The sequence below is a fragment of the Microcaecilia unicolor genome, chromosome 12, assembly GCF_901765095.1.
Source record: "Microcaecilia unicolor chromosome 12, aMicUni1.1, whole genome shotgun sequence".
Taxonomy (NCBI): Eukaryota; Metazoa; Chordata; class Amphibia; order Gymnophiona; family Siphonopidae; genus Microcaecilia; species Microcaecilia unicolor.
In genome coordinates this window covers 17,257,643-17,274,164 of record NC_044042.1, presented here as the reverse complement: position 1 = coordinate 17,274,164, position 16,522 = coordinate 17,257,643, and the positions used below count along the sequence as shown (strand labels likewise).

Sequence of the window (16,522 nt, the reverse complement as noted above, 5' to 3'; positions counted from 1 at the left end):
CACCCTAACCACTAGGCCACTCCTCCGCTCTTAGTATGGTCACCCTTGCAAGCTGTTCAGTCCCTATAAAAAATTAATACATTCTAAAGATTTGGGTTTCAGATAAATGAACAAACATTCAAAGCCCATCCCAACATAGGTGTCTAGCTAGAGTCCCAAAAGAGCACAGCTGATCTAGAGGATACTATCTCAACACTCGTGCATTGATAGCAACAGTTTATTCAAGTTCTGCAGTCCCAAAACAGAGTCAATGGCAGCAGTGGCGTACCAAGGGGGGGCGGTGGGGGCGGTTCGCCCCGGGTGCACGCCGCTGGGGGGGGGGGGGGTTGCCAAGGCGCACGCCTGTTGCCCTGTCTCAGTCTGAGAAAGTTCGCAATTCGCATGTGTTCACTGCTCCCTCTGAGTCTGCCCCACAACAGGTTACTTCCTGTTCCGGGGCAGACTCGGAGCAGTGAACACATGCGAATTGTGAACTCTCTCGGAGACAGGGCAACAGGTGTGCACCGCAGCACCCCCCCCCCCCAGCGACGTGCACCCGGGGGTGGGGGAAGAAGTGTCATTTCGCCGGGGGGGGGGGGGGGGGGGCGCATCGGCGATCCGCCCCGGGTGTCAGCTAGGGTCGGAACGCCATTGAATGGCAGCCACAGTTTATGTCATGCTCTGGGCATAACCTCACATGAGATGTCAACACCACAAACCACTATCCAAGAAAACAAGCAACACAAATCATGAGAAAATCTACTCTGGTGGAGACTGTTGCTGGAGGTTGTGGTGACAATTACATGAAATGAGCTGCAATGGACAGGAGTGAGTTGTTATTGTTCCTGCCCGCTGGACCCCACTGGACAACCAAGAATCTGTAAGGTAGGCTGGGAAGGAGGGGGTGTTGGTTGGGCCTTCATGATGACATTGGGTGGGTGGGAAGAAGGAGGGGATTGAGATCATGGGGGAGGGAGGCACCATTAAGCCTGATGCTGCAACCTGGAAGTGAATCTGGTACTGGCTAATGTTGTGAGCAGTTAGCTTGTGGCTAAAGTTAAGACAGCTTTTTTACTGTCCTAATTTTAGCCACTTACCTGGTTAGTGTTCTAAATACTGCCCATAATCAGTTAAGTATCGGCTCTGCCCAAGTACTGCCCCATTACTAACCAGACCAGACCGTACAGGGAGAGTTAGTGCCAATATTCAGCGGCTAGGCAGGGACAAGTGATTTAACTGGGCAGAGGCTCTCTGTACATATACTGAACTCTCCTCCCCATTCCTCGTGTATGTATCCTTACTTTGATGAATGGCTCATCTTAGTAACAGTACAGCACCAAGTGCATAATACTGTTCAAGTAACTATCCATATGCTCCAGCGCCTAGATTTCCTCATAAACAAAGCAATATCTTCACCCGTGGCTATCCAGGATATACAATCTCATAAGAGTACACATAGACACATGAACAGCCAAAGCTAACTTAACGACAGGCAGAACGTAGCTTTTGCAGAACTTGGCAAAAGGACTCTTCAAGGCACACACAACGATTACAGGAGGACCTTGCGAGACTGGGAGAATGGGCGTGCAAGTGGCAGATGAAGTTCAATGTTGACAAGTGCAAAGTGATGCATGTGGGTAAGAGGAACCCGAATTATAGCTACGTCTTGCAAGGTTCCGCGTTAGGAGTTACGGATCAAGAAAGGGATCTGGGTGTCGTCGTCGATGATACGCTGAAACCTTCTGCTCAGTGTGCTGCTGCGGCTAGGAAAGCGAATAGAATGTTGGGTGTTATTAGGAAGGGTATGGAGTCCAGGTGTGCGGATGTTATAATGCCGTTGTATCGCTCCATGGTGCGACCGTACCTGGAGTATTGTGTTCAGTACTGGTCTCCGTATCTCAAAAAAGATATAGTAGAATTGGAAAAGGTACAGCGAAGGGCGACGAAAATGATAGTGGGGATGGGACGACTTTCCTACGAAGAGAGGCTGAGAAGGCTAGGGCTTTTCAGCTTGGAGAAGAGACGGCTGAGGGGAGATATGATAGAAGTGTATAAAATAATGAGTGGAATGGATCGGGTGGATGTGAAGCGACTGTTCACGCTATCCAAAAATACTAGGACTAGAGGGCATGAGTTGAAGCTACAGTGTGGTAAATTTAAAACGAATCGGAGAAAATTTTTCTTCACCCAACGTGTAATTAGACTCTGGAATTCGTTGCCGGAGAACGTGGTACGGGCGGTTAGCTTGACGGAGTTTAAAAAGGGGTTAGATAGATTCCTAAAGGACAAGTCCATAGACCGCTATTAAATGGACTTGGAAAAATTCCGCATTTTTAGGTATAACTTGTCTGGAATGTTTTTACGTTTGGGGAGCGTGCCAGGTGCCCTTGACCTGGATTGGCCACTGTCGGTGACAGGATGCTGGGCTAGATGGACCTTTGGTCTTTCCCAGTATGGCACTACTTATGTACTTATGTACTTATGTAAGCTCCTTGCCCACACGGCAGCCAGGTGCCTACCTGGTACTACTAGTGAGGTTGCATATGAGACCATTGTAATAGCAACTCAAACTTCACTAGAAGCAACACTGCCACTTGCTCTGCAGAAGGCTCTCATTCACTGCTTTGATGGTGGTTACAACCATTCAACTTCAAGGAAAGTTGCATATTTCAGACACCATAACATCAGTTAACCATAACCACAAGCTTATCCCCACATGGCTGCGGTACTCATTTCCTTTACCTCTGCATGCAAAGAGATCTTCGAGAAGCAGTTCTGCACATCAACCTACTCAAGCTCACAACAAGTTTCTACGTTTAAAGAGCATTCAAACTCTGAGCAGGAAAATGATCCTAATGACTGACAATCAGGTAGTGATATTTTACATGACCAAACAAGGCAGCTCAGGATCTCTTCAATTATACCAGGAAGCAGTAAAAATATGGCAGTTCACCTGTTCCATCAATCTGCCAACTGAAGCGGCCTATCTTCCAGGTCAACACAGTCAGATAGTAGATACACTAAGCCAAAAATTAGACCCTCACAAATGATCTTTCAGCCCAAGCATCACCTGCCCCTTGTTCAAGAATTGGGAACATCCATGAATAGATCTGTTTTGCCCCATTCAACTAACCTTTCGGAGACCTTCCGCATCCCATGGACCATGGGATCACTCTATATATTCCCTCCCTTGTCTCTGATATCCTGAGTTCTGTAGAATAGAATTTATGACCAAGTGCATGTAAAAATAGGGCAGACTTTTAGGCGATAAACATGGTCGCTTAAGAGTTGAATATCAGCACTTAAGTGGCCAAGTGCTGACTCCACCCCCAAAACGTCCCAAACATAGCCGACTGAGTTTGGCGCTAATCGTGATATTCAGCGGCACTTTGTTGGTTAACTGCCGCTGAATATTAGTGGTTAGCCCTGACCAAGTGATTTAACCGGTCAACAGCTGGCTAAATCGCTTTGAATATTGGGCCCTAGGTTTTTAAAAGATGCGTGTATTGCTGTTACAAAATTGGATGTACCTACATACTTTTCAGGTGTGCTTAAATCACACCCAAAACATACCCTTTGACAAATGTTTGCTGCAGCTATATGCATGTAACTTTTCTACTATAATAAAAAGCACCTCCAACGTTCTGAAGCTGACTCCGTGGCTTCACTGAAGTGAAGGGTTCGTAAGGTTCGTCAGATTTGTGAATCTGTAACCATCTCTCTCGGCCCCGCCCTCACGCCTCTGATAGGTCCGCCGCCCTCGACGTCATCACGTTTTGACGTTGAGGGCAGCGGACCTATCAGAGGTGCGAGGGGCGGGGCCGAGAGAGATGGTTACAGACTCACGATTCTGACGAACCTTACCAACCCTTCACTTCAATGAAGCCACGGAGTCAGCTTCACAATGTTGCAGGTGCATTTTGTTACACTACACAGCTCCCTAATTTTTCACTTAAACATCGCAGGTTGGCTGGAGGGGGGGGGGGGGGGGAGAGGGGGGGCAACGACCCTGGCACTGGATGGGTGGGAGGGCAGACCCTGGAACTTGGAAGGGGGGGCAACTACCCTGGAACTGGGAGGGGGGGCCAGGCGGACCCTGAAACTGGGAGGGAGGGAGGGGGGCCCCTGGCACACTGTCTCATTCTCACACACCCACACACACTCTCGCACACAGTCTCACTCTCTCTGTCACACACACACTCTCTATCACACACACACTCAAGAGGAAAACCTTGCTAGCGCCCGTTTCATTGTGTCAGAAATGGGCCTTTTTTCCTAGTTGCTAAATAATTGCTACGTTGACACATTGGGCTATTTGCACGTGTAAAAGCTGTGCAAGTCTTTTAAAAATGATCTCCAGAATTTCACACAGAGGAATAGAACTAGGGTTAGGTTTGGGGTTAGGAGATTCAATCCTTACCGCTACATAAATCTTTAATTATGAAAATAATTCAGGTCCCTATACAGGCAGAGAGGGAAAGTTCGTTGGCGATGGCTGCACACTGCCCAAGTTAACTTCTTAATGGCCTCATTAATTGAGGCATTTCTTTGTAGGCTCGGACTGGGTCAGAGTTCTTCTTGAATAAAAATACATAAACATATGAGGACAGAGAGGTAAAGTGGCGGCTTCTAAGAAGTGGTGGGTGTAGGTGTTGCAGCTTTATGCTCTAAACCAATGCTTCTCTGCCTGGTTCTTCAGTATTCCCTAACCAGTCTGCTTTCTGGATATCTACAAAGAATATGCATAAGAGAGATTTTGTAAGCTCAAACTCCATTGTGCTGGTATCCTTAACCTGGTCAAGTACCTCCTCATCAGTCTGGCTTTGAAACAAAAACTCTACCCTACCTTAAAAAAGTGTAACTGTGTCAACAAACCTGAGTTGCCGGCATAGATTTTATTCTTCTGAGGAAGTAAAGAGATAAGATTATAGTACCCGTGTCAAGCAGAATCCAGCACAGATGGTGGTGTTGATGGCCAGGCAGAAGGTACATTCTTTCTTTTCCACATGGATAGTGTATTCGGTGGGGACACAAAGCGAGGCAGCAGCATGGTCAAACATCAGACCAAAAAGGACAGTCCCGAGAAAGATTGGATTCATTCTGAGAGGCAAAGAAAGACACTTTTAAAGGAGTACAGGAGCAGGTCAGCTCTGAAGTAGAATTAAACATGCTTGGTACAGGCTTAGAAAACAGAGGCAAGAATGAGGTTAAGAGGTTGTGAAAGGTCTAGTGAGGGAACTGGTGTTGGTTTCAATCTGGGAATGTATATCATTTCCCAAAGTAGTAGAGAACCAGAAAGGAAGACAGTTGGGCTAACTGGAAGGAGCGATTGGTCTTGATTTGCTGTCATCTACTCAGTGAGAGTCCTTATTACCCGGCGTGTTGTGAAGGTAAGAAACCCTTTGCTGACATTTTAATAGAGCAAGATGAGATGGGAGGGCAGCAGTGGACCTCAGTCCATAGTGACAAATGAACTTATGATCGTCATCTGATTTATCTTATCAGTAAGTTATGAAAGGCACATTGCAAACAGATTTTACCACATAAGACAAAGCTAAATGTCTTCAGTCATATGGGAGATGAGCAGTAAAACTTTTTAAATCCCATTTTAAGTGAGATTATGTAAAAAATAAAATAATCGTTTGAGGATGGGATCAAAATTCTTGATTCTAGAAATTTCCTGTTTATATAATTTTCCTATGTCATCATGTGTCAACAACCCATTCTCAAGAAAAAGATAAGTGAATCTCCCTCATAGCCCTTTATCAGTGTACATTTAGGATCTGGATTTTGGGCAACTCTTCAAGGTCTTTTATCGACTCTACTGGCTCATTCTTAATTGTCTTGAATGCCTGGAATGTGTCTTACCTCCCATTATAATTAGATTATTGTATGGGTCCACCTTTTTATGCTGTGTCTGAGTATTATCAAACTGCTCCATAGATTAGATAAATTTATTTGGTATATTGCTTTTATTTTTATTCAGAATTTCATGTTTTCTGTCTTGTGTGGGTTTGCAAGCCAGAAGAAGCAGACAGCTCTTCAATTGAACTGAACAATGGTCTCCCTTTTATACTGTGAATTTCAAAACTAGCTAACGTTGCTTTTAGTACATAAGTATTGCCATACTGGGACAGACCATAGGTCCATCAAGCCCAGCATCCTGTTTTCAACAGTGGCCAATCCAGTTCACAAGTACCTGGCAAGATCCCCAAAAAGTACATTTTATGCTGCTTATCATAAGCAGTGGATTTTCCCCAAGTCCATTTTAAGAATGGTCTATGGACTTTTCCTTTATGAAGCCATCCAAACCTTTTTGAAAACCCCGCTAAGCTAACTGCTTTTACTATATTCTCTGGCAAAGAATTCCAGAATTTAATTACACATTGAGTGAAGAAATATTTTCTCCAATTTGTTTTAAATTTACTACTTCATTGCATGCCCCCTAGTCCTAGTATTTTTGGAAAGAGTAAACAACGTCTACCCGTTCCACTCCGCTCATTATTTTATAAACCTCTATCATATCTCCCCTCAGCCATCTTTTCTCCAAGCTGAAGAACCCTAACCACTTTAGCCTTTCCTTATTGGGAAGTCGTCCCATCCCCTTTATCATTTTTGTGGCTCTCATAGTACGAATACATACCAGGACTTCCTGTATAATATGTAACATATATTTTCACTATCTGCTAGATTTGTTTTGGTGCACAAGTTTTGTTATTGCTTACAATACATGTGTTAATACATTAGCAGTCTTTAATACCGGGTTATTAATTATTAGATGATTTTCTGGTTTCTGTTTTGTTTCCAATCATAAAGAAATGGCTGAAGGATTTGAAATGCTCTTGTTTTCCATTCCTACACTATTAAGAATTAAGGGGCTCTTTCTCTATAGGATAACACAAGTTATCTGCTACAGGCCCCATTTTATGCCTATGGACCATGCTACAGATAACTTATGCTAATCTTTAGTAAAAGACCCTCTAAGTAAATTGGGGGGGGGGGGGGGGGGAAGAGTGGAAGGCAGGGCCTCCAGAAAGGTCTGCAAAAGGAAGGAGGGGTAGCCAGGGTAGAATTAACCCTCTGTTGGATCCTAAGCAAACTAGAGTGAAAGGCCTTCTCTGATCATATAAATACATGTTAAAAACGCCCACAAATGGGAACCTGCATGGTTTTGGTTGTACAGGAAGCATGGCAGAGACAAAAGCTGCAACTACAAAGCAATCCTCACCATCTCCTGTAGCCTAGAGGCCAAAGGACATCATATGATGTGATACACACCAAGCCTTCTCCAGAGCACTTCCTAAAAACCAAACACAAGACTATCCCTACTTTGATGCAAGAAGCAACTAACTAGATAATTACACACACGTGATAATCACACACACACACACAAAGCAGCAGCAGTCCATGTGTACGTTTTTCCTTAAGTTATTCATGCCTGTTACTCTATCTTATCTGTCTCTATGTTCCACTTCCGTTTAGCCCCTGCGCTATTAAGATGTTTTAGCGTTTGTGTTGACATTGGAAGAAGCAGGCTGTGTTAATGTATACTGTTACTTGAATGTTTTTTTACTGCTGTAATTACATATTGCTTATGTTCAGGCAGTGAAGATCCTAGGTCGGCTGCCACCTGGGTGCAGCACAACACCCCCCTCCCCAGCGCATCCCCCCCCCCCCCAGGTGCATTCTTGGCTGCTGGGAGCAGCCGCGCGGCTCTCGGCTCCGCTGGCTCCCTCTGCCCCGGATCAGGAAGTAACCTGTTCCAGGGCAGAGGGAGCAGGGAAACAGCGGAGCCGACAGGCGTGCGGCTGCTCTCTGCACCCCTCCAGCAGCCTGAACCTGGGGCGGACTGCCCCCACCGCGCCCCGCCCTTGCTACGCCGCTGTGTCTAGGTTATTCTTGCTGTGGGGGAATCGCTGCCGCCCCTGCTGCCACCAGCACCTTTTGAAACATTTTAAAAGATGGTAGGCAGGGGAGGGGAGTTGAGGAAGGACGGGAAAAAGATGCCGCTCTATAAACAGTGCCAACTTAGGCCCTCGCCTCAGTTGGCCTAATGATAGGGCCGCCACTGACTCCTGATGCAGTAAATTATTGTCATATGCAGGAGAATGACCAGGGTTTCTGGAGATGAACATACCCCCTTTTTCAGACCTGGAGACAGCAATTGTAAATGTGAGGCACACAGAAGGTATTGGCTAATTCTTGCAGTACTTCGATACAGAAAAGGCAGAAATTTTGGAAATGGATGACAGTATAAACCGTTCATTTGCAACGATATGGCAAATGTCAAAGACATGCCCCATGTTACTGCGTGTCATTATCAATCAAAAACCATGACAATTTGTATTTATCGTCTGCGGCTATTTGCAAAGAGGGTGCCCCACTGTGCTCATGTTCCCCTCCCCCCCCCTTTGAGAAAGAGTGCACTCTTTGCACATTGCGCGCCCTTTTTTCAAAGGGTGCACTCAATGACTTTGCTCCCATGACGAAAAAATGGCCAAATAAAAACAAATAAAATAAACATTCCTGGAAACAACACGAAACAAAAATTTTTCAGGCTACCCATCACTTTTTGCTTTACAAATCATGGAAAAGAAATCAACAAGGATCTGGGGTTCCTAGCCCATTATAAACCATAAAGCTGTATGTCTCTGTTGATCACCCTCCCCTCACCTATCCACACCCATCCTGTTAGAATATCAATGATATGCTTTGATGTCCCCATGCATACCTCCTACCCACCACCATCCTCCCACCCTGTCAGACTGTCATAGTAATGCTTGAATGTTTTCACTTATATACACTGTCAGCTAGCACATTTGCTTATTTCCGATCTGACGAAGAAAGGCAACCTTCGAAAGCTAATCAAGAAATGTATTAAGTTATGTCCAATAAAAAATGTATCATCTTATTTTCTTTTCCATGTTTTATTTTGTTTGATTTCTATTGATAACCTTAAGAGTGGACTAACACGGCTACCACACTCCTCTGCTTTACAAATGAAACAGGCTGTAAGGACCAGGAATGTTGTCATAGTACAAAGAAAGGTTGGGAGGACCTAAGTTTGACTCCTGAGTTAAGAATGCTGCAGGGATGGTGTTGACAGCTCTGGAGGGAAGGAAAAGAGGGAGGTGCTCTCAGCTTCACTCAGCAGTGACATCTAGTGGCCAGATTTTGAGTGCACTCAAACCAGGCTGATGAAGGCGACTCCTGCCCAAGGATGGTCACTGCAGTGGGTGGGCTACAAAATAGTTAATGAATCCAAGTAGCTGTCAAGGCTCAAAGACCCAGAGCACAGTACAGGCAGGTTATGACTATGCTGGAATCCAAAAGCAGTAGCTGATGGAGTTAACCAACTATCTATCTATAGCTATCTGTCTATCTATTACTGCCAGTGAACCGAAAGGTCTGCTGTGATCTACCTTGAAGGAACAAACAGGGTGAGTAATGGAATCACCACAAAAAAAAAAAAAAAAAAATTGATGACTTGGGGAACAAAAGCATTAGAGAGATAACAGTAACAAACCAGAAACACCCCCCCCCCCCCCCCCCCCGTCCCTCCTGTACTCACAATTCACTTTCAACGTTGCACCAGACATGCAAAGTAGGTAAAAAAAGAACATATGTTAATCTTGAGAAACATGAAACTAGAAAAAGAAAATACCTTTGAATAGGTTTGGAAACAAGACCCATCAAGGTTCTAGAAGAGACGGGTGTGGACAAAGTCCTGAGCTCCCTCCTATTCCTTCTTTGGGCTTCTGTGGACTCTCCCTCTTCTCCTCGGTTTCTTCTGGGTTTGCTCCTGAGCCTCTCTCCTTAGGCCCTGCAAGTCAAGGAAGGACTAGTTACTCAGAGATTCCTGTGGTAGCCTGTCATCTCTAGCACTACTGAGCCAGGCACTGCAGGCTGGGCTTCCAGAGAGAACTGATCTTCTCACAACTGAAATATGTAACCCCACAACCAACAGTGAGAGGAAAGAATGCAGCCGTAGGCCCTCTTTTGGCAAAATTTTGGCTTTTAGCAATTACTATGAGCACGCAGGCTACATATGAAAATTGTGCTTCATGGTTAAGAGTAATTCACATATGACGCCTTAATTTTCACTAAAAACACGGGGGAGGGGGAACAGTTCACTCACATAGAGATTAAAAATATAATTCCACCAGGGAGTGCCATTAAACAGACCAACTCATTCCCTGCAACCTCCCCCCCTACCCCCTCACCTCCCCCTACCCCAAGAGCTGGCATTGAGGCTAGGTACAAAGAATAAGTCAAAACACAAACCCTCCTACCATGGAAACAGACAACCTTGAGACAGCAAGTCTGATAACCAAAGTAATTACAAGCGGAGGCTCAGATGAAAGACACATTTTTTTCCCCCCAATTAATTTCTAAACTACTCTGAAAGTGCAAGAGACATACCTAGCTTTGGTTGTGAGAGCAGGAAAGTCAATAGTTGAAAATAAACGGATGGCCCCATTTTATACTCTTCTGGCTAAGTCCGAACTAATCTTCTTGTTTATGCTGTGCTCTGTTGTTGTATTACAATTCTCGCTTCCTTATCTATAAATTAAACACTGAAAATTCATACCAGCCCATAAAAAGGAGCGAAACAGCACTTTCATTAGACCTTTGCCTGGAAGACATGATTGAAAATTTAATTACTTTAACATGGATAGAGATGTTCACCTTTTCTTCAACAAACTGCTGTTTACTAGAAATATGTTATGATAATGTTAACATTTATTTAATTTTCCATAATGCACAGCACTATTGATCACTGAAAAGCTATCTGACCTAGTTGGGCCTGGATACAAATATTAGCTGGAACTATCATATTAAAAGAATAATTTGCTTATTGTAACTGGATACTTCTGTGCTCAGGCCCTTGTCAGAAAACGGGATAGGCTGTGAAAATCTTTTAAGCATAGTAACAGAGAAAATGATGGCAGATAAAGACCATAAGACCTATCCAGTCTGCCCATCCATACCAACTACTAATCTCTACTATCCCTTCCTCTCCTCTCAAGATCCTTTGTGCTTGCTCCATGCTTTCCTGAAGCATTGAAAAGGTCAGAGAGCGGAACTGCCAGAACTTTCCTAAGTTCTTTCAATACCCTCGGATGCATGCCATCTGGCCCCAGTGCTTTGTCATCATTTAGATTAGCTCAGTGCATTCTTTCTAGCAAAAAAGGTACCGGTACTGAAATGCCAGATCACCCTTCAGGGGTGGGGTGATCACTGAGGAACCCACCCCACAATAGCCAGGCCCCCTGCAACCAGTCACAGACTCTACAACGAATTAGTTTGTAGAGCCTGAGCTCTTTCATTAAAACATCTGGACCATGGGTCAATTTTAGCAGGCAATGGAAAAGGTGCCGGTACTCAGTACCCCCAAGACAGTACCCCCTCAAAAATTGTTTAAGGTCTACCACACATCCATTCCTATTTGTGTTTGTCTTGTGTGAGGCTATTCCTGGTCTTTTATTTATGAACACGGAACAGAAAGCAATTATGCTTTATCCTCATCAGCTTCTACATGCTATGTTGAGTCTCACGATGCCACATTTGCACTATGATATCTAAAATAAATACGTGGTTTTTTTTAATGTTTCCCTTTCTCTCTCCCTGTTTATCAAATAACTTGCACTTATTTGGGGATGTACATGGAAAACATGTTTGAATCATTTTTTTGGCCAAGTTTTCGACATTTTTCCGTCAATTTCAAGAAATTAATATCCTTAAAATGTTAAGGCATATACAAATGTTTTAACGTGCATAAATGAACTTTACATACATTAATTAGGAGGTTTGGAGGATCATTTTCAAAGCGCACAGAGACTTACAAAGTTACTACGGGGCTCATTTTCAAAGGAGAAAAACATCTCAAAAACAGCATAAAGTGGCATTTGTCCAAATCGCGATTTTCGAAACTCAGATTTGAGATGTTTTTCTCTAAAATGTGTCCAAATCACAAGGGAGCATTCTCAAAACTTGGACATTTTTCTGCCATGATGGAACAAAGCAAAAATGTCCAGGACTAAAAAGACATTTTGGTCTAGACCTGTTTCAATCACACCTGTCACAAAAAAGTGCCCTAAATAATGAGATGACCGCTGGAGAGATTAAGGCATGACCCCCCCCCCTCTTATTCCCCCAGTGGTCACTGACCCGTTCCCACCCACCCCCAAAGATATGAAACAAACAGTACACACCAGCCTCTATGATAGCATCAGATGTTATGGCCAGTCCTATTAGAGCAACAAACAGGTCCCTGGAGTAGCCTAGTGGTCAATGCAGTGGACTGTAGAGAAAGGGACCCAGGCCCATATTTATTTGTTTGTTACATTTGTATCCCACATTTTCCCACCTATTTGCAGACTCAATGTGGCTTACATAGTACCGGTAGAGAAACAAATACAAGATGTGGTCGAATAAGGGTCCGTTTCTTTCAGGCACAAAGGGGATCAGAGAGAGAGAGGGAAGGTTAGTGTCCAATACGATTGTTAGGTTTGCTGTGTTGCAGGGTGTTGGCGTCTATGTTGGGTCAATAGTGTATGCCCTTTTGAACAGGTAGGTTTTTTTAGTGATTTCCTGAAGTTTAGATGGTCGTAGATTGTTTTACATAGTAACATAGTAGATGACGGCAGAAAAAGACCTGCGCGGTCCATCCAGTCTGCCCAACAACATAAACTCACATGTGCTACTTTTTGTGTATACCTTACCTTGATTTGTACCTGTCCTTTTCCGGGCACAGACCGTATAAGTCTGCCCAGCACTATCCCCGCCTCCAAACCACCAGTCCCGCCTCCCACCTTCGGCTCTGGCACAGACCGTATAAGTCTGCCCAGCACCATCCCCGCTTCCCGCCACCAGCTCTGCCCCCCCCGCCTCCCGCCACCGGCTCTGCCACCCAATCTCGGCTAAGCTCCTTAGGATCCATTCCTTCTGAGCAGGATTCCTTTATGTTTATCCCACACGTTTGAATTCAGTTACCGTTTTCGTTTCCACCACCTCCCGCGGGAGGGCATTCCAAGCAGTGCGTTCCATAGTTTTGTACTTATATAGGAGAAGCTGGATGCATAGGTTGTCCCATTTCCCACTCTAACTGGTACACTTGTGGTGAAATGTGGTGTCAGCCCTCCAAAACCCACTGTGCCCGCATAGGTGACACCTGCAGCCATAAGGGTTATTGTAGTGGTATACAGTTGGGTATAGTAGGTTTGTGGTGGGTTTTGGAAAGCTCACCATACAATATAAGGGGGCAATGGCAAGATGTGTACCTGGGACCTTTTATGTGAATTCCACTGCAGTACCCTCTAGGGTGCCCCACTGCTCTGCTGGGATGTTTGTATGGGTATCAATATTGTTCAGATAAGTTTTTGTTTTTAATTTTTGCATTCTTAAATTTAGCTATTTGTGTAGCATTTTGCACTTTCGCACACTTATTATAGCACTTAAAAAAAAATATGAGAGTAGCCCGATGAAAGAGGTGCTATGCCACTCGGCGACTGAACAGTAGTGCCTAAAAATAGTGGTTGTTGCTGAGGGCACTCTTTAAAAAAATGTTTCTCTAAAAATAACAAATAATTTTAACTACGAAAAATCATATGTTTAAACGAAACATTGTTACTTAAAAAAAAAGTTTTACACATTGTGCTAATAATGTGTGGATTGATAGCATTGACTAATAGGTTTCAGCAGTAGAGTCTGGGTTCTGTTGGGGGACGCTTGTGTGGCCAGTCTACAAAGAATGCTGCCCCCTCCCCCATACATCCCAATGTCTTGTTTTTGTGCATTTTTCCCTTGGACATTTTTATTTTGAAAATGGTCCTAAAAGACAGATGCACTGAGCACAAAAACATCTAGCAAATGGCAATTTTCAAAGCAAAAAGTTGGACATTTTTCTGGTCCGAAAATGTCATGTTCACTACTGGATTTTTAGACGTTTTTTGCAAAACGTCCTAAATCGGATTTAGACATATCATAAATGCCCCTCCATGTAAATCTGTGAGTCCCGGTGTCCCACCTAGCTACGCCTCCGACGTATAAAATGGAGGTTTTATTTTCTTACATATAGCAGACACCCTCTTAGGCATCCCAACAAGTTTAGTACAAAAATCTTTCAGTTCAGTAGCCCCCTCCCCTGACTACTCAACTAATCTAGAGTGCTTCTTTTCTCCTCTTCCCCCCTCCCCGCACCCCAATTTCTCCACATCTTCCAAAGTGCCTATTTGTTGGGTGGCTAAATATAGCCACCTACTGAAATCTAGAAGCTACCCCCCCCCCCCCCCGGATTCTATATAGGAGCCCCAAATTTGACGCACTGCCCAGATGCACACACAAGCCATGAACTATCAATAAGTGGGCGCAAACAGTGGAGGAGTGGCCTAGTGGTTAGGGTGGTGGACTTTGGTCCTGGGGAACTGAGGAACCGAGTTCAATTCCCGGCACAGGCAGCTCCTTGTGACTCTGGGCAAGTCACTTAACCCTCCATTGCCCCATGTAAGCCGCATTGAGCCTGCCATGAGTGGGAAAGCGCGGGATACAAATGTAACAAAAATAAAATAGATACTATTGGAGATTCTACATGGAATGTTGCTACTATTGGAGATTCTACATGGAATGTTGCTATTCCACTAGCAACATTCCATGTAGAAGGCTGCGCAGGCTTCTGTTTCTGTGAGTCTGGGACGTCAGACTCACAGAAGCAGAAGCCTGCGCGGCCACATTGCTGATCTACAAGGGCCGACTTCTACATGGAATGTTGCTAGTGGAATAGCAACATTCCATGTAGAATCTCAAATAGTAGCAACAGTGGAGGAGTGGCCTAGTGGTTAGGGTGGTGGACTTTGGTCCTGGGGAACTGAGGAACTGAGTTCGATTCCTGGCACAGGCAGCTCCTTGTGACTCTGGGCAAGTCACTTAACCCTCCATTGCCCGCCGCATTGAGCCTGCCATGAATGGGAAAGCGCGGGGTACAAATGTAACAAAAATAAAATTACTGGCATTGTGCATAACCCAAAAGGGGGTGTGGCCATGGGAGGAGCATAGGCGGGTTATGATGTGACACAGTATGATTTTGTCTCAGGACTATTTTTTTTTGCTTTTCATATCATTTGATATCTCAGTATCTAGTTTTTTTCCCCCAGATTCTATATAGCGCGACTTAAGTTGTGCATGCAAATCCAGTTGTATTCTGGATTTGTGAGTGCAAGAGTGGAGGAGTAGCCTAGCGGTTAGTGCAGTGGGAACAGGGTTATTCCCACTGCAGCTCCTTGTGATTCTGGGCAAGTCACTTAACTCCCCATTGCCCCAGGTACAAAATAAGTACTTGTATATAATATGTAAATCACTTTGTATAACCACAGAAAGGTGGTATAGCGAGTCCCATCCCCTTTTCCCCTAATTAGTTAACAAGCTAATTAATGACCATAATTAACAAGCAATAATTAGAATTTATGCACACAACTAAGTGCATTCTGTAACTTGATAGGCGTAAATTCTAAGCTACATAGTTGAAAAGGGGGCGTGGCCATAGGTGCTTCTAAAATCTATGTGCGCTATTCTAGAATACACCTGGTCCACACCTAATATAGACATCTGCATTTACACCAAGTTTTACTTGCCATAACTGCCCATGACTAAATGTAGTTGCGCAGATGGGTGCTCAGTATATTCTAGAAACCGCTTGGAAATGTAGGCACATTCTCTAAAGTATGCCTAAATTCAGGCATACTTTACGGAATATCAGCTGGCTCACCTTCATGCACATGTTTGTTCACCCCTTCAAAGAAACGTAGTAGATTGGTGAGGCAAGATTTCCCTTCACGAAATCCATGTTGGCCACGTCTCATTAATCCATGCTTTTGAATATGCTCTAATTTTGTTCTTTATAATAATCTGAACCATTTTGCCTGCCACTGACCTCAGGCTCACCGGTCTATAAATTTCCAGGATTACCTCTGGAACCTTTTTTAAAAATCAGCATTGGCCATACTCCAATCTTCCAGTACCATGCTTGATTTTAAAGATAAATTACACATTATTACCTATTAACTTTCCATTTCCTTCTCTCGCTCCATAGTTCTTCCATTTCTGTTATCTCAATCTTCTCCAGCCTCCTATTCCCTCTGTTACCCACTTACCATTACCACATTTCTAACTTCTGTACTCACTATCCTCCTCTCACTCATCTACTTGACAACATCCCATAGTCTCTCCCACATGATTCCATCATGTACAGCATCTTCTCTCTCCCTCCACCATTCTAATCCAGCATCTTCCCTCTCTCTCCCCACATTTATAGCCCAGCATTTCCCTGTTCCTTTTCCCTTCCCTCTATGGTCCAGCATCTCCCTATCCCCTCTCTCTCTTCTCCTCCCCCCATGAGAGAGTGCAGCTTCTCCCCTATCCCCCAACAGTGTAATTTCTCCCCCTCTCTCCATCCCCTTCCCCTAAGACAGCATCACCCCCTCTCTCTGTCCCCCCCCCCCATAATCAGCATCTCCCCCTCCTTTCCACTTTATTCCAGAATCCCCTC

General features: G+C 44.4%; 1 protein-coding gene across 4 annotated transcripts in view; it reads right to left on the bottom strand.

Moving 5' to 3' along the window:
- TSHB (thyroid stimulating hormone subunit beta) overlaps positions 1 to 16,522 on the bottom strand; it is a 58,526-nt gene that overhangs the window by 9,125 nt on the left and 32,879 nt on the right. For 2 of the 4 annotated variants that reach the window (XM_030220395.1, XM_030220394.1), the window contains exons 2-4: positions 10,402 to 10,542; positions 9,644 to 9,802; positions 4,914 to 5,079 (exon numbers count right to left, since the gene is read on the bottom strand). In XM_030220395.1, the coding sequence (XP_030076255.1) occupies positions 4,914 to 5,079; positions 9,644 to 9,672 (195 nt within the window). In that variant the 5' untranslated portion in view covers positions 9,673 to 9,802; positions 10,402 to 10,542. The remainder of the gene's footprint in view (positions 1 to 4,913; positions 5,080 to 9,643; positions 9,803 to 10,401; positions 10,543 to 16,522) is intronic. The other 2 variants (XM_030220399.1, XM_030220398.1) reach the window with 1 other exon arrangement.